Below are 19,313 nucleotides of genomic sequence, written 5' to 3' on the forward strand. Positions count from 1 at the left end.
TAACTACCCCCAACACTCACATAGCGGCCATGACCGCAGCGGCGATGACCGCAGGTTTAGATCAGCCCTCGCTCAGTCGTTTCCAGGCAGCGTGGGAAGCTATTCCGGGCATTTCGCCGTGGGTGTTGAATATAATTCGGCGCGGGTACACACTTCAGTTCAAACGCAGACCACCCCGCTTTCGCGGCGTAATTCAGTCATTAACTTTGCCCCAAAACGCTCACGTGCTGAGGCAGGAAGTGTGCAGCTTGCTCGAGAAAAAGGCTATAGAACCAGTTCCCCCGAGCGAACGGGACAGCGGGTTCTACAGCCGCTACTTCGTTGTGCCGAAGAAGGGAGGGGGTCTCCGCCCCATTCTGGATCTGAGACCTGTCAACAGAGCGCTTCACAAACGCGCCTTCAGGATGACAACACTGAAGCAAATCCTGGCGCAAATTCGCCCCGGGGATTGGTTCGCTTCAGTGGATTTAAAGGACGCTTACTTTCACATTCAGATAGTGAAACGTCACAGACGATTCCTGAGGTTTGCGTTCGAGGATTCGGCGTACCAATATACGGTGCTTCCGTTTGGACTGGCCCTAGCCCCCCGAACGTTTTCAAAATGTGTAGACGCGGCACTTTCACCCCTCAGATCGAGCGGAATGCGCGTCTTGAACTATCTGGACGACTGGCTAGTTCTCGCTCAGTCGAGAGAAACGCTGGTCAGCCACGTGAATGCCCTCCTTCGACACTTGGAGATGCTCGGGTTGAGGGTGAACGTCCAGAAAAGTGTGCTCACACCGAGCCAGACGATAACATTCCTGGGAGTGTGCTTGGATTCGGTGAGAATGAGAGCGCGCCTCTCCCCCGAGCGAGCGGAGGCTCTGAGTTCTTCTCTCGGTCTCTTCAGACCTGGCAGGCTCGTCCCACTGAAAGAGTTTCAGAGACTACTGGGACGGATGGCAGCGGCTTCTTCGGTGTGTCATCTGGGGCTGCTGCATATGAGACCGCTTCAACACTGGCTGAAAGCGCGCGTTCCCCCGAGTGCGTGGTATTCTGGCCACAGGCGCGTTATGGTCACCAGCGGATGCGCCCGCGCCCTGGCCCCGTGGAGGAACCCAGATCTCTTCAGCTCAGGTGTCCCTATGGGCTTAGTGACGCAGCGAGTGGAGGTCCTGACGGACGCTTCATCCACCGGATGGGGAGCGGTCTGCTTGGGCAAGCCCGCCTCGGGTCGGTGGTCAGAGAAGCAGATGGAGTGGCACATAAATCGCTTGGAACTGGAAGCGGTCTCTCTAGCTCTAAAAACCTTCCGGTCTCAGCTGGAGCAGCGGCATGTGTTGATTCGGACAGACAACACCTCCGTGGTTTCGTACATAAATCGCCAAGGCGGTGTACATTCCAAAGCCCTATTCAGGCAGGCGGAATCCCTTCTGCTATGGGCGGACCGGTTTTTCCTCTCGGTGAGAGCGGCGCACATCCCCGGTGTTCTAAATCGCGGGGCGGATATGCTCTCGAGAAGCGGGATTCCCCAGGGGGAGTGGAGGCTTCACCCCGGGACGGTTCAGCTGATATGGAATCGTTTCGGCAGGGCGGAGGTCGACCTCTTTGCAACGAGCGAGAACGCGCACTGTCAGATGTTCTTCTCGCTGTCCCGTTCCCCCCGGGAGGTGGACGCGCTGACTGCGCGATGGCCGAGAGTCTGTCTCTATGCCTTTCCTCCGGTGAAAATTTTGCCCATGGTGTTGTGCAAAATCAGGGAGGAGAAGGCGGCGGTGACTCTGGTAGCCCCGAACTGGCCGAATCAGCCCTGGTTCGCGGATTTGGTAGAGTTGCTAGCAGGGCAGCCATGGGAGATCCCGCTCAGGAAGGACCTTCTGTCTCAGGCGAGCGGAACGATCTGGCATCCCAGCCCCGCGCTGTGGAGCCTCCATGTGTGGCCGCTACAGGGTCGCTGAGCGGGCGGGACGCGCTGCACTCGCGGGTTTTGAATACCATCGCGGAGGCGCGAGCTCCGTCCACCAGGCGCCTGTATGCTCTGAAGTGGGGTGTGTTCTCTAAATGGTGTCAGGATGTCGGTATAGACCCAGCGGACTGTTCTGTGTCGGATATTCTACGCTTCCTTCAGTATAGGATGGATGAAGGGAGCCTGCCATCCACTCTGAAGGTTTATGTGGCCGCTATTGCCGCGTTTCACCCCCCTGTTGACGGACAGTCTATCGGTAGACATGCGTCGGTGACACGGTTCCTCAAGGGAGCTAGGAGATTGTGCCCTGCACGGCCGCCTTCTGTGCCGCCGTGGGATTTAGCTTTGGTCTTGGAGGCTTTGTCACGACCGCCTTTTGAGCCCCTAGCCTCGATTGCCATTAAGGAGCTATCGATTAAAACGGCTCTGCTTCTCGCTCTCGCCTCGGCGAAGCGGGTTGGGGATTTACAGGCTTTCTCTGTAAGTGAAGATTGTATTCGCTTTGGACCGGGAAACTGTAATGTTACTCTCAGACCGAGACCGGGTTACGTTCCTAAGTCGCTCAATACCCCGTTCAGAGCGCAGATCGTTTCTCTGCCTGCCCTGTCCGCTGAGCCATCAACCTCTCAGGGTTCGGATGCTCAGAGTGCTATTTGCCCAGTCAGAGCGCTCCGAGAATACATTTCTCGCTCGGCAGCGTTTCGACAATCGGACCAGCTGTTTGTGTGCTTTGGTGGATGCAACAAGGGACGGGGGGTCTCAAAACAGAGGCTTGCTCACTGGATCGTGGACGCTATTGTTTTGGCTTATGATTGCCTGGGACAGGAATGTCCCCTGAACATCAAGGCCCATTCGACTAGGGCGATTGCCTCCTCGTGGGCCTGGACTAAGGGTATGTCTATTCAGGATTTATGTCTTGCGGCTGGCTGGTCTTCTCAGAACACGTTTGCCAGATTTTATAAGTTGGATTTACCCTCTGTAGCGTCTCGAGTGCTTTCGGTGAGTTGATCGCTTACACAGCATTAAGAGAGCAGCTCTGCGCTTTGCTCATGAGTTGTTCTGTGTGCTATTTGTGTGTTATACTATTGTCACCGCTATGCGTTGGCTTCTCTGTTGTTGTTGTTGCCCTGTTGGTCTACAGTGCAACCTTCCCCCAGTTATACTGCTCGGGATATGCAAATTCCGGTAGTGTTGGTGTGTTCCTGTGATTGGTCCCTTTGGACCTATCAGAGGTTAGAGGTTCGCTATTTGTCAATCTCGGCCTATCAGGCACTTCCATTCTGGGGGCGAGGTTTGTATTGGGTCTGTTCAGTAGTTTGCTGCCACGGCGGGATTCTATACAGTTCCCATATACGACATCCGTAATGTCGAGTTCCGTAGCCTTGATAGGGAACGTCTCCGGTTACTTTCGTAACCTCGGTTCCCTGAAAGGCAAGGAACGAGACATTACGCTCGCCGCCGTGTTCGCTATTAATTTAGCGTTGTTCGATTCTGAAGGGAATTGACGCTGCACTTGCATTATAACTGCAACGGTGTTTCAGTATTTGCATATTTGCGTCAATTGGCCAGCTCTGCTGGCGTTAGCCTATAAGATTTCAGCGGAAGTGAAGGATGAGAGGAGTTCCCATATACGACATCCGTAATGTCTCGTTCCTTGCCTTTCAGGGAACCGAGGTTACGAAAGTAACCGGAGACGTTTTCCAGATAGTTCTACATGTAATGCCAGATATTTCATATGCAAGCATGTCAGCCAATCACAGCAGAGGGCGTTTACACTGAAGTCTCTCAGCAGACACGCCCCTTCAAACAGAGTGTTCAAACCAGGGAATGAAATCAGGCTAGGAAATATGCCTTTTATTTCTAAATTATAACAATTTTTGATCTAAAAAACATACTAACATTATAAGGGCACCCCTGGAAACATTATAAAATAATTAAAATAATCCATGGAATGGGACCTTTAATACAGACATGTGTTTTTTTGTGTGTTTTTTTTAAAATAAAAATTACATTGCATAACCCATAGAGATCGCACTGTTAGATAGTTTGGGAATATTCACACATAACGTATACACATAAAACATGATATCAGAGTTTTAAAATCAAACATTTTAAAAGAGAACAATACATCACAGTTGTTTAAACCAATGAGCATTAAGCTGTGTCGTCAGTAAGTCGTTTCCCATCATGCTTTTGATCAGCGCAGTCGGTGGAGAGCAACTGCGCCCGACTGCAGAATCCGACAGGTGTGCCTTGCGCTCGCGAGAGATTTTTGACATACGTCAGCATGACATCAGAGCAAGGCGGACCTCACTCGGACACATTTCTAACCGGCATGCATCTCTCGCTGATCACCGGTGATCGGTTCTGCGCAGATTTTGCTCATCTCAACCAAGCCTATTTTTAATGCAAAATAGAAACAAGGTATACACTACTTGGCCACAATAGTACAAAAGTTACTTACACACAATGTCGTCATTATCAGCATCATGTAAATCTGGACTTGCAGACATAGCTCCGAGCAAATATGAGGTGAGGTTAGTCTGTGAAAACAAAATGTAGGGTTAAGATCGGTATCTATTAACAGATCTGTTTCCTTATACAGGAGAATGAAAGCATATTCTTTAAATCTTACCCTTGCTCCGATTCGTAGCGCCTCTGTGCAGTGCACGACGACCGTTGACGTTCAAACTTAAGTGTGTGGGCCAGTAACGTTACTTCCGGTGAAAACTTCCGGTGATCTTACAGCGAGAGACAACAGCGACCGAGTTCCATTACCACAACACAATGAGTGTTTTTAGGATTCAAGACAGGTGACTTGCCTTTCAGTGGATGCAGAAGATCCGGAGGGATGACTTCAACCCGACCAAACGTTTAAATGCATATAATTTTCAGTGTATTTCACCTGTGCGTTTATATGCTTTCTATTGCTGAATTTATTTTGTGCAAGTGAGATGAGTAAAGATCATAAATCATTATCTGTCTGGTGTTTATAAGCACTAAGCAGCACATACAGTATTGTACTACGTGTAAAATATACTTACCTATATCAAAATTGTTTGTGGTACCTACAGTTAAAAATGTAAATATAAAATATGTGATGATATTGATCAAGCAATTGATGTAAGTAAAAATATATGCGCAGAATTGAGAAAATAGTATTTATGGAGATAAATTGTAGCCTATCACTGGGCAAACGTGAATGTTCACGGTACATTTTATGCAAACAACTCTAATCGTAGTTGTAACTCTATATATACAGTAGGCATAATTGTCATTGCGTATGTGTAAGCAGCATGAGTCAAATACTATCTTTTGTTCGTGAACAGTTGTATTATGCACAGTGGTTGAGCTCTAGGAGATTGTGATGCTGTTTGCATGGAATGCACATTTTACCTTTGTGGCAAAGCCTGATTAAAATTAATTGTTGAAATAAATTGTTTTGTTTATCTTTTTCACATAACATTGGCCATTGCTAAAGACACACAGTAACTAATCTAGCATACTTTTATTAAATATATCAATTTAAGCAAAAAATTGAAGAGTATATAATTAGGCTATACTGAGCCTGATCTATTTATAGGAGAGATTTTAATACCTTTTAGAAAAATGTTACCTGGGGTAAAACTCCCCCTGCCCTGATTTGCATTTGTATAGCTCACAGCATTTTCATTTACATGTTAAAGCCTCCCCTAGAATTAGGGGGAGGGGGGTCATGGGAGGACAACTGCCAAGCAAGGCCCACGTCAATTTCCGACAATTCATATCAGTTTTCGGGTGTTGCCTGCAAATTGCCGCGTGCAGTCGTAAACCTGAACTTCCACGACAATCTACAGTGCCGCTTCCTGACGAAAATCCCACTTTTCATGCAGTGTGAGCTTCGTAACTTTGAAGATGTTGTTTATGCTTAAACAGCAACATTACACACTAAAGTTAAAAAGTTGAAAAGTGAAATCATAATCAACCACCCCTGTAAACTGGGCTTAATTAAACATAAAATCTGAAGTATGTCCTGTAGTAAAGTGTTTTATCTTCCTGCTCTTTGTGTCATTAGTGAAAGATCAGGCTCACATGTGTCCAGCTCTGTGTCTGTGAAGAGTGACCAGTCAAAAGATGATGGAGCAAACTTCAGTGAGAGAAAACCATCAACTAACAAAAGGTATTTCATGTGTTACTTATTCTTGGTCACACAAAGACTGTTAGAAAATATCTCAGCAAATCTTTATCATTCAAATATCGTTCCAATTTACAATCAGCTAAAACGATTGTAATGATTTGAATTATATTTTTTGTATATTTGTATATTTTTTGGCTCTGCGATATGAAAAAAAAAAAAAAAAAAAAAAATCATGTCAGTATTGTTTTGGCTGCATTGCAATATACTGTATATATATCTTGATATTTTCTTCCTTTTTCTATTTGGATAAAAATTCTGTATTTATTTTAAAGACATGTTATTTTACATTCCGCCCAGTGTTGTCCTACAAACAATGTTCATATTGAAGGAAATGAAAACAAACATAGTGAATGTAACCATGCAGGCTCTGCTATATGTGCAAAAAAGGGTTTCAAACCAAATTACAGTACACTAACATTGTTACAACAGTACAATCAAAATAATGCTTTTTAAAGCAGACGTTAAATTCACTAAACTTAAAAAAAAGAAGCACAGACTAAATGTAAACAGGAAAGAGGAACACACATTCATCTTTACTTAGTAATTATATAAGCCTAGATTTGATTACCCCATTTCAATGATAAAAATCCACTTACGTAATTCTACAAATGGCACATTTATTGTCCAAAAACAAATATTTTAGCAAAATGCTATATTTGTTAGTTGTGCTTCTCTTCTATTGCGCTCCGTCTGTTTGGTGCTTCTTCAGTGAAGTCTGTGAAGTTTAGAATGGCTCGTCCACTCCTGACAGCAAAATGGACATTATCTGCATGAACTTCTAACATTTACAGATGGAGAATATACCTGTGCAATGTAGGTTATTCACTGAGGAGAACACCACATAGCAAACGCATTAAACAGCACATATAACGGCTGTCTGATTATATATGATTTTTGCCATACTCAAGCAGCCCTACACTAAACCATTTCAAATGAGAGTGAAGTATTTCATGTAGTAAAGTGTTTTATCTTCCTGCTCTTTGTGTCATTAGTGTAAGATCAGGCTCATATGTGTCCAGCTCTGTGTCTGTGAAGAGTGACTGCTCAAAAGATGATGGAGCAAACTTCAGTGAGAGAAAACCATCAACTTACAAAAGGTATTTCATTTTTTTCTTATTGTTGGTCACACATAGACTGTTAGCGAATATTTCAACAAATATTTATCATAAAACTTTGTTCAAATATCGTTCCAATTTACAAACAGCAGTGCTATAAAAACCCAAAGGGAGCATCAGCAAAAAGATTGAAATTTTGATTTGAATTATAATTCTATTTTTTGTAATAAAAAAATAGAATTTATTTTAGTGTGCTGACATAACTACTGCACAACATATTAAAATACCTATTGTCGATGCAGAATTCACTATATATTTATAATTAAATAGAACATATACTTTAACAGTAAAAACTAAAGTAAAAAAAAAAAAACTGAACTAAAATTGCTAATGTTTTCTTTTTCTCTGCTAAAAATAATAATATTTTGGCTGAAAATGCAGTATTTTATTTTATTGGCTAACAGGCTTCAGTTTGAGACATTAGACTCAGACGTTCAGGCTCACAGGAACCTCAAGAATTTCAAAGACAGTCTTCTAGAGATATTTAAGGTAGGAAAAAAATATTTTCATAAATGTTTGTATTTATAACAAAATAATAAGTTACTGAACTTTAATTTTTTTTGCAAAAATAATCAAATAGAAATTTTAAGAACCCATAAAATAACAATCAAAATCTAAAAAACAAGTGTTGTTTTTGTACTTTTTGTGTTAAATGGCAGCTGATTGACGTGTTTGGTTTTTAACTGGTTTCTTTTAGAAAATATTTTTAATTACTGAATAAATAGTTTTGACCAAATATGGATGTGGATCTGGTTAAATTGTGTTGTTCTGTCTCTTATTTTATTTGCTTTATTTTTGCAAAATAATCATATTTCTGAAGCATGAACTGGAAAAGTTTGAGAAAATATTACAAAATGAGAACACACAACCCATTGTGAAGGACTTTAATGAGAATAGATCCAGTATCAAAGCAGCAGCTCTTGATCTCACGCTACATTACCTGAGAGAGATAAAGCAAGATGAAGCTGCTGATACTCTAGAAGGTAAGAGACTCATGATCATCTGTCTGATTGTCACTTATAAATGGAGGAGAGAAAATTAAGACTAAAACTATCTATTTTCTGTTCCTGTGTTTAGATGAGCTGTTCTTCATTCCTCAGCTGAAATGTGGCCTAGAGAAGAAGTATCAGTGTGTGTTTGAAGGAATTGCGAAGCAAGGTGACTCCACACTTCTGAATAACATCTACACAGATCTCTATATCACTCAGGGTGGCAGTGAACAGGTCAATACTGAACATGAGGTGAGACAGATTGAAGTTGCTTCCAGGCATCATGAAGCACAAGAGATACAGGTTGAATCCACACATCTATTTGAAGCACCTGACCAACACAAGAAGATCCGAACTGTACTGACAAAAGGAGTCGCTGGCATCGGGAAATCAGTCTCTGCGCAAAAGTTTGTTCTAGACTGGGCTGAAGGAAAACAAAATCAAGATATCAGCTTCATATTTCCTCTTCCATTCAGAGAGATGAACTTAAAGGAGAAAGAAATACTGAGTTTGATGGACCTTATAACTCAATTTTTCCCAGAGACAAAAGGACTGAACCTTACAAGAAGGAATCAATTCAAAGTCCTGTTCATCCTTGATGGATTGGACGAATGTCGCCTTCCTCTGAAGTTTGATTGTAATGAGACGTGGCGTGATGTGTCGTCACCAGCCTCTCTGGATGTTCTCCTAACGAACCTCATAAAGGGAAATCTGCTTCCTTCTGCTCTCATCTGGATCACCACCAGACCAGCAGCTGCCAGTAAGATTCCTCCTGACTGTATCGACCGTCTGACAGAGATACGAGGATTCAGTGACGCACAGAAGGAAGAGTACTTCAAAAAAAGATTCACGGATGAGAATCAGGCCAACACAATCATAGATCATGTTAAAAAATCAAAGAGTCTCTTTATCATGTGCCACATCCCAGTCTTCTGCTGGATTTCAGCCACTGTTCTCCAGAACATTCTGGAGGAGAAAAGAAATAGTGATGTGAAAAACACTCAGGCTGATGAGATCTCTAAAACACTGCAGGAATCAAACACTGAAGACACTCCCAAGACTCTGACACAAATGTACACACACTTTCTCCGCTTTCAGATCCAGCAGAGCCGCCGAAAGTATGATGGAGAATACGCACCAGATGTTTCCTGGGATAAAGGCGCCATCCTTTCACTGGGGAAACTGGCGTTTCATCAGCTGGAAAGAAACAACCTGATCTTCTATGACACAGACCTGGAAGCCTGTGGTATTGACGTCTATAAGGCATCAGTGTACTCAGGCATGTGTACCCAGATCTTTAAGGAAACAGGGATCATTCTTGGTACCATGTACTGCTTTGTTCACTTGAGCATTCAAGAGTTTATTGCAGCCCTTTATGCACATCTGTTTCTGGACATCAACAAGACAAGTGTGTTTCTTCATGAGTCTACAGAACAGGAAAACAGAAATGAAACCATGATTGATTTACTCAAAACTGCAGTGGACAAGACGCTCGAGAGTGACAATGGACTGCTGGACCTTTTCCTTCGCTTCCTCCTCGGTCTGTCACTCCAGTCCAATCAACGACTCTTACGAGGTCTGTTAACACAGCAAGACAGCAATGACCAGAGCAACAAGGAAATAGTTCAGTACATCAAGCAGAAATTAGAAGATGATCTTCCTGTAGAGAGAACCATCAATCTGTTCTACTGTCTGAATGAACTGAACGACCAAACTCTGGTGAAGGAGATTCAGACCCAGTTTAGCAAAGGAAGTCTCTCATCTGGTGACCTTTCACCTGCCCAGTGGTCTGCTTTGGCCTTTGTGTTGTTGACATCAGAGGAAGAGCTGGAGGAGTTTGAGCTTCAGAAATTCAAGAGATCAGACGAGTGTCTCATCAGATTTTTGGCAGTCATTAAAGCCTCCAGAAGAGCTCTGTAAGTCACTTAGTCAAGTCAAGTTAAGTCATCTTCATTTTTATAGCACCTTTAACAATGTAGATTGTTTCAAAGCAGCTTTACAGAGATAAACGTATAATTCATGGTAACAGAGATTGTTTTGGCTTTATAGCGGTTCTTTAATAAAGTTATTTTCCAGCTAAAGTTAGTTTTGATTGATTCACTTCCGTCACAACGATCATTTGTTATTAAATTAGGGGCCGCTAAGACGACACCATTTTCTCTACACAGACTTTAAACGCGAACCTGTGAGAAACGCTGATGGCGTTCACATGCGCATTAAGAATTGGTTCTATAGTTATGTTCGTTTGAATATATATGCGCAGGTTTGGAATTCCCTACAAACCAAGCCTAAATAAAGTACTGGGCTTTCCTTATAAATTTTGATACAGAATTTTATTTTATTTTGTCACTTCGGGGAAGGTACGCGAAACGAATTTTCCAGACAACGCTTTATCTGTAGAGTGGGAAAGGGATCCTCCATAGGGAGAGACTAGTTGGCACTTCAGCACTGCGTTGTCATCGGGTCCAGGCGAAGTTCCTTCGTCAGATCTGGATACGGCCTGGATCCGGCAGGCTGCGGGAAAACCTTGGGATAAACAAAGACACTAAAATTAGCGTAGATGCCATTCTTCTTATGATGTAACGAGTATGTAATCAGGATTTATGGGAAGTGTTCCCGGTTCCGGCTGACCTAATCTATGCAGCCTAACATTGAATTATAGAAGTCTATAACGTGTTATGTGAATGCTAGGTCAAAGAGATGTGTCTTTAATCTGGCTTTGAACTGACAGAGTGTGTCTGCTTCCTGGACAATGGTAGGAAGACTGTTCCAAAGTTTTGGCGCTAAATAGGAAAAGGATCTACCGCCAGCAGTCGATTTTGATATTCTAGGTATTATTAAATGGCCGGAATTTTGAGATCGCAATAGACGTGACGGACTATAATGCGTTAAGAGCTCACTCAAGTACTGCGGAGCTAAACCATTTAGTGCTTTGTAAGTAATCAGCAATATTTTAAAATTGATGCGATGTTTAATAGGGAGCCAATGCAGTGTTGACAGAACCGGGCTAATATGGTCATACTTCCTGGTTCTGGTAAGAATTCGAGCTGCTGTGTTTTGGACTAGCTGTAGTTTGTTTATTAAGCATGCAGGGCAACCACCCAGTAGAGCATTACAATAATCTAGCCTTGAGGTCATGAACGCATGAACTAATTGTTCCGCATTTGTCAATGAGAGCATATGGCGTAATTTAGATATATTTTTAAGATGGAAAAATGCGGCTTTACAGATATTAGACACGTGACTTTCAAATAAAAGATTGGTATCAAAGAGCACACACAGGTTCCTAACCGACGACAAAGACTTGACAGAGCAGCCATCAAGTGTTAGACAGTATTCTAGGTTATTACATGAGGAAGTTTTTTGTCCAATAATTAGAATCTCTGTTTTTTCAGAATTTAGAAGTAGGAAATTACGAGTCATCCAATTTTTTATATCAGCTATGCATTCCGTTAGTTTTGTGAATTGGTAAGTTTCGTTAGGTTTTGAAGAAATATACAGCTGAGTATCGTCGGCATAACAGTGAAAGCTAATGCCATGCTTCCTAATGATATCTCCTAATGGTAGCATGTACAGAGTGAACAGCAGCGGTCCTAGTACTGAGCCTTGTGGTACGCCATACTGAACTTGTGATCTATGAGACATCTCTTCATTTACTGCTACAAACTGATAACGGTCAGATAAGTATGATTTAAACCATGCTAGTGCAATTCCACTAATGCCAACATAGTTTTCTAGTCTATTTAAGAGAATGTTGTGGTCAATGGTGTCAAATGCAGCACTAAGATCAAGTAACACTAATAGAGAGACACAACCACGATCGGATGATAAGAGCAAATCATTTGTGACTCTAATGAGAGCTGTCTCGGTTCTATGGTACGGTCTAAATCCGGACTGGAAATCCTCACAGATATAATTTCTTTCAAGAAAGGAACACAGTTGTGAGGATACTGGCTTTTTCTAATATCTTTGACAGAAAAGATAGATTCGAGATCGGCCTGTAATTGACTAATTCTGTAGGATCAAGTTGCGTTTTTTTAACAGGCGGTTTAAACATAGCCAGCTTAAAAGTTTTTGGTACGTATCCTAGAGACAAAGACGAATTAATGATAGTAAGAAGAGGATCTATGACCTCAGGAAGCATCTCTTTCAGTAGCTTAGTTGGTATAGGGTCTAACATACATGTTGTCGATTTAGATGAATTAACGAGTTTGCAAAATTCTTCCTCTCCTATAGCAATAAATGAATAAATTTTTTCCTCAGGGACACTACAATGCACTGCCTGATGCGATACTGTAGTAGACGGTTGCATAGTTATAATTTTGTCCCTGATATTATCAATCTTATAAGTGAAGAACTTCATGAAGTCATTACTGCTGTGTTGCTTGGAAACTTCTGGGCTTGAAGCTTTATTTTTCGTTAGTTTAGCCACCGTTTCAAATAAATACCTAGGATTATGTTTATTTTTATGGAAGTAAAATAATGTCAAATGTTTTTGGAATAAAAAAGCCTGTTGAATTGCACTACTTGAAAAAAATAGCCATTGCATTAACCATGCTTGCATTTTAATGCATTGTATTTTTAGGGCTTGCATTTTTATGGGCTGAAATTCAACATGCTTGAATATTTAAGCTGTGAATATTTCAATTAAAAACATTTCAAACACATTTTCATTATTAAAAATTCAATAATCCATATTCACCTTTCATATTTCACTTCCAAAATATTCAAACTGTTTAAAAATACAACCTATAATATTCAACAGGCAATTTTCAGTCCATTTTATTTCGCTTTGCAAATTCGCTTCTACAAATCCAGTGGTTCAAATTCGACAGTAAATTCAACATTGACATCCAGGAACTGAAGGAAAAGCAGTAGAATGCCGAGCACACTCTCCATCTGCTGTTAGTCGACCCCACCAGCAGGGGGTGCAAGCGCATTCTTGCTAAATTTCATAAGTTTTAGTTCTGTAGTTTTGATTGTTGCGAGCAAAACATATTGCAATGCAATACATAGATGATTGAGAGATACAAAAAAAATGTATCAAAAGCCTGTTGAATCATATTTGATATATACATTTTAACTTTTTTTTCAACAAAAAAAAAGTTATTTTAATCTAATAATTGTTATCTTGAAACATTACCTATAAATAAATTCTTAGGTTTCTTCTCTTAGGGTTACTTTAACCCTCTGGGGTCTGAGCTGTTTTCTGGGCCCTGGAGGTGTTCTGACATGCTCTGACATTTGTGCTTATTTCTGTTACTTGTGACATTTTCATGGCTAAAGTCTAATTACACTGTATTCAGCACAAACTCTGCTACAATAATATATCAGCAGCATGTGTGTAAAAGTTTGTTGTTTTGAGATAATGACATTTATGCGTGGTTTGTGAAAATACAAAAAAAAATTATCACTGAAATAAGGTCATGAAACCCATACTGATTATTTTAGCCTAGAATATTTGCTCTAAAACTATTTGAAAATCACCCTGACTGCTCATTCCGATAAGACAATATATTGATTTAAAAATTTTACGACGTGTTTTGTGTGAAAAAGCTTTATGCGGGAGCTCATTAATATGTAAGCTTTTCACACCTGAGAAAGACAAAGACCCTCCCCTAACGGCCCTATTAGGAGCTATCAGGCCCTATCATTCTGAGCAACCTTGCACAAAGAATGAGGAGATTTAAAAAAGAATGGCTTTTAGATTTTTTTGGATTTATTTACAACACAACATAATCCTAAGATACACAACAAATGACAAAAAAGCACTCATTGAAAACAATTATCCAAAGACAGAGGCCTTTGTGCCATTCCTAAAAACATTGTACATACCTTTCATTTCCAAGGTGTTTGATTTTCACTTTACCATGTTCATGTACAGAGACTCATGTGAATGTTGAAGTCAGCAGGACTCAGTGGCATCTGGGCCCTGAAAAAAAAAAAAAGTGAACATACTGATATCAAGAGAAAGGCCTGCACGATTTTGGGAATAAATTTTAGATTTTTCTGCTTAAAATTGCTTTTTAAAATTCACAGAATACACACACACACACACACACATAAATGTTTCCAACAATATATAATATAATGAACACCAGGTTTGTTGTGCCTTGTAGGCATAGGCTATGCGCAGTGCTGCATAAAGTAAAATAATAATAACAATAACCTATAGCAGCCTATAAATCTTCCAAAATATTTCAGTAACAACTAAGCTAGAGAAAAATATATTGATTATCATGTTACTTCAAATGTTTCCATTCGTTATGATGATATGAAATGAGATAATAGTAAAAACATGAAGCCGTTTGGTGCTTTTCAAACGCGATCGCGATCCAAAATATGATACATTCAAATGCGATCGCGCTGCAAAATATGATACATTCAAACGCGATCGCGCTCAAATATAAAACATTATGGTTACCATATAGCCTACATATCTACATTTGAGCAGATATCCACAAACACAGTAACAGTAAACACGGGTCTAAATATTATAATATTCACCATATATCTAGCAACAGTTCAACTGCAATGTGAAATTTATGCAACAATAACAAACTAATATGTAAGAATTTCTTACCTTACATCTTTCTTGTCTTCAAATCGCGTTCTTCTTCTTCTGAGGTAGCCTAAATCCAATGTAAGCTCACGGCGCGTCTTTCAAACTCGACGAAAAGCAAAGACTTGTGAAGTGTTTTGGTGTTTTGTTTCTGAGGTAACGAGCGCGTTCGTGTTCCATGTGGAGATTTGCATGTGAATGTCTTTTGCGTGAGTGGGCGTGTTCAAATTAAAAATAATTAGGAAGCGTTTGAGAATCTTGTTGGTTTTATACAAATTACTTAAACAGAGAATATTTGTTTTCAGTTTGAATCCAATCATTTAAAAGTACACACTTAAATGTTTATAAAGGTATATGGCTCATAAATGTGTGACAAGTATTCGCTGAGTTTTGTTTCAGTTTATAGACGTGCTCAAGAAAAAAAAGTTCACCGCGACGGAGAGGCAGAACGCACACCCTGTTTATTTTCTTTATTTTACAAAAGCACAATGTTTTGATTTGATTGTAAGTGGACACATACAAAAGTAAAAATATCACACTTTTTTCTGTATGACCATAAATGACGGAGTAAGGGTTAATCAGAGGGTTAATCAGTAAAGATTTCACAGCAAAAAACAAAACAAAAAAAACAACACTGATTTAGAATTAAACTAAAAGGCCTTTTACTTGCTAAAAAGTATTAACTATCAATCAGATGACAGAAGGCATGTAGTAGATTTTCAGCTAATTTTTTTCATTAAAGTTTTGATCAAATTGATATAATTTAGAGGCCTTAGACATTCATGTATCAAATATGATACATTAGGCTTTATAGGGTTGAGTTAGCAGAGGATGAAGCACAACAGTATTGTTATCATACAACACACTGGTTTATAGTTATTTTCACTAAATTTCAATATGTAGTTCTCTTCATCTTCTGCTATAAAGCACATATGCTCTTACATAACTTCAATGCTGAAATCATTAAACCCCCAGAATGTCCTCCTCGAGACAAATGTAAAACTCATTGTAATTTAAACTATAAATCTTTACAAAAATATTTTTATTCAAGCATGTCTCATTTAATTGAGCAAATTGTTCACTTAATCAAAATTAATATATAGAAAAGGCTAGTTTTTTTTAGTGTGTAGCTCAACCTTCTATTTTTACACACACATACACACACACACACACACACATATATATATATATAATAAAATAATGGAAAATATATGTAATATTTGTATATATAAATGTTCCACCTAATTTCGTGATGTAATTTATTTGTCTTACAGGCTAAATGATTGTGGCTTAACAGACAAAAGCTGTTCGGCTTTGGCTACAATTCTTGGATCAGATACCAATCTGAAAGAGCTGAACATGAACAATAATAATCTGCAGGATTCAGGAGTGAAGCTGCTCTGCACTGGACTGAAGATAAACCATACATTAAAGATACTGAGGTAAGTTGTGTCACAACTGAATATATTTTTAAAATATTCTTTACTTTTAAATATATTTCGATCATGAAAACTCAGAATAGTTTTTTTTTAACATGTTATTGAATATGGCAATGTTAAAGGGGTCATGAACTGCATTGTTTTATTGTTTTATAATGTTTCATGTTTTGCATTCATAATGTTAATATAATTTATAAAATCATAAATTGTATAATCAAAAATTGTCATCATTTAGGAATAAACGGCATTTTTCCCACCTTGATTTTTACCCTCTGATTTGATCTCTGGTTTGAAGGGGTGTGTTTGCTGTGAGACTTCAGTGTAAATGCCCACTGCTGTGATTGGCTAATATCTTTGCATATGAAATAAGTATTACAAGTGGAACTCTCTTGAAAACTTTTAGCACGCTTTTACAGTTACAGCTCTTAAGATTAAAGGAGAACTCCGGTCAATTTTAACATTGAGCTCATTTTTTTGTACATTTGGAGTGCTGTCAGTACAGAGAACAACGACAAAAATCGGTGTTGCCTACACCGTGTTATCCTCGTTTTAAAATTTGCACCCTGTTGACTTCAATGGGGCAAGTTTTAAACCTGCTTTTAGCCTCTTAACATCCTTGATGTGTCATTACAAGTGCACAGGTCATGTGAGTGATTCCTTCGGAGTGAACGCGGGTGAATCTGACTGCAGTAGATGTGAAAGAAATATATAAAAAATGATGTTTATTCAGCCAGCGCACATACCTGTATTTACATCCTGTTTTCGGTCGAAGTCCACAGTAATCGATTGTCGAGTTCACGCGCATAGGTTTAGTACCTATGATCACGTGCGTGAACTCGACAATCGACTACTGTGGACTTCTGTGGACTTCGCTTATTAGACCAATTTAACGCACCCTCTGAGGCGGCCGAGAAACAGCGCCGCGAAATGGCCAGAAAATGTATTAGGAGTCTTATTGTGCACTGTGTAATGCCAAGTTAGGAAATTCATAAAAAAATAATTCTACAGTAAAAACTGCTTAGAATTTGGATTTCATTAGAGGAACAGCACTACTATAATGGGATAATATCCAATTTAACGCACCCTCTGATGCGGCCGAGAAACAGCACCGCGAAATGGGCAGAAAATACATTAGGCGGCTCATTGTGCACTGTGAAAAGTGCCAAGTTTAAAGCTTCATAAAAAAATAATTCCACAGCAAAAAGTGCTTAAAATTTGGATTTCGTTAGAGTAGTAGCTCTACTATAATGGGATAATGTCTAATTTAACGCACCCTCTGAGGCGAGTGAGAAACAGTCCCGCGAAATGGGCGGAAAATGCAATAGGTGGATTATTGTACATTATGTAATGTGTCAAGTTAAAAAAATTCATACAAAAATAATTCTACAGTAAAATCTGCTTAAAATTTGGATTTCGTTAGGGTAGTAGCTCTACTATAATGGGATAATGTCCAATTTAACGCACCCTCTGGGGTTGCCGAGAAACAGCGCCGCGAGTTGTGCAGAAAATGCAATAGGCGGATTGTACATTGTGTAATGCGTCAAGTAAAAAAATTCATACAAAAATAATTCTACAGTAAAAACTGCTTAAAATTTGGATTTCGTTAGAGTAGTAGCTCTACTATTATGGGACAGTGTCCAATTTAACGCACCCTCTGAGGCGGCTGAGAAACAGCGCCACGAAATGGGCAGAAAATATATTAGGCGGCTCATTGTGCACTGTGTAAAGTGCCAAGTTTAACGCTTCATCAAAAATAATTCCACAGTAAAAACTGCTTAAAATTTGGATTTCGTTAGAGTAGTAGCTCTACTATAATGGCATTATGTCCAATTTAACGCACCCTCTGAGGTTGCCGAGAAACAGCGCCGCGAATTGTGCAGAAAATGCAATAGGTGGATTATTGTACATTGTGTAATGTATCAAGTTCAAGAATTCATACAAAAATAATTCTACTGTAAAAACTGCTTAAAATTTGGATATCGTTAGAGTAGTAGCTCTACTATAATGGGACAGTGTCCAATTTAACGCACCCTCTGAGGTGGCTGAGAAACAGCGTCGCGAAATGGGCAGAAAATATACATTAGGCGGCTCATTGTGCACTGTGTAAAGTTCCAAGTTTAACGCTTCATAAAAACATAATTCCACAGTAAAAACTGCTTAAAATTTGGTGTTTGTTAGAGTAATAGCTCTACTATAATGGGATCATGTCCAATTTAACGCACCCTCTGAGGCGGCTGAGAACCAGCGCCGCGAAATGGGCAGAAAATACATTAGGCGGCTCATTGTGCACTGTGTAAAGTGCCAAGTTTAAAGCTTCATAAAAAAATAATTCCACAGTAAAAACTGCTTAAAATTTGGATTTCGTTAGACTATTAGCACTACTATAATGGGATAATGTCCAATTTAACACCCTATGAGGTTGCCGAGAAACAGCCCCGCGAATTGTGCAGAAAATGTAATAGGCGGATTATTGTACATTGTGTAATGTATCAAGTTCAAGAATTCATACAAAAATAATTCTACAGTAAAAACTGCTTAAAATTTGGATATCGTTAGAGTAGTAGCTCTACTATAATGGGACAGTGTCCAATTTAACGCACCCTCTGAGGCGGCTGAGAAACAGCGCCGCGAAATGGGCAGAAAATACATTAGGCGGCTCATTGTGCACTGTGTAAATTTCCAAGTTTAACGCTTCATAAAAAAATAATTCCACAGTAAAAACTGCTTAAAATTTGGATTCTGTTAGAGTAATAGCTCTACTATAATTGGATCATGTCCAATTTAACGCACCCTCTGAGGCGGCTGAGAAACAGCGCCGCGAAATGGGCAGAAAATACATTAGGCAGCTCATTGTGCACTGTGTAAAGTGCCATTTTTAAAGCTTCATACAAAAATAATACTACAATAAAAAATGCTTAAAATTTGTAGTAGCTCTACTAACTTCACAATGCTACAGTAAAAATGTCTAAATTTGTTTATGGTGACAGTCAAGCACAATGGGTATAAGGCCCCAGTGCAACTTTTAACGCACCCTCAAAGGCAGCTGAGATATAGATCCCCCCAATGGGCAATGGGTAATTTTGGCC

The 19,313-nt window shown here is 39.9% G+C and overlaps 1 protein-coding gene across 2 annotated transcripts in view; it reads left to right on the top strand.

The window, feature by feature from the left end:
- Positions 1 to 19,313, top strand: part of LOC311304235 (uncharacterized protein) — an 807,935-nt gene that overhangs the window by 68,795 nt on the left and 719,827 nt on the right. The window contains exons 3-8 of one of the 2 annotated variants that reach the window (XM_084431142.1): positions 6,000 to 6,104; positions 7,115 to 7,219; positions 7,642 to 7,726; positions 8,058 to 8,220; positions 8,315 to 10,142; positions 16,063 to 16,230. In XM_084431142.1, coding sequence (XP_084287268.1) covers positions 6,000 to 6,104; positions 7,115 to 7,219; positions 7,642 to 7,726; positions 8,058 to 8,220; positions 8,315 to 10,142; positions 16,063 to 16,230 — 2,454 coding nt within the window. The remainder of the gene's footprint in view (positions 1 to 5,999; positions 6,105 to 7,114; positions 7,220 to 7,641; positions 7,727 to 8,057; positions 8,221 to 8,314; positions 10,143 to 16,062; positions 16,231 to 19,313) is intronic. The other variant, XM_084431143.1, reaches the window with a different exon arrangement.

This window comes from Rutilus rutilus (assembly GCF_951802725.1).
Source record: "Rutilus rutilus genome assembly, chromosome: 14".
NCBI lineage: Eukaryota > Metazoa > Chordata > Actinopteri > Cypriniformes > Leuciscidae > Rutilus > Rutilus rutilus.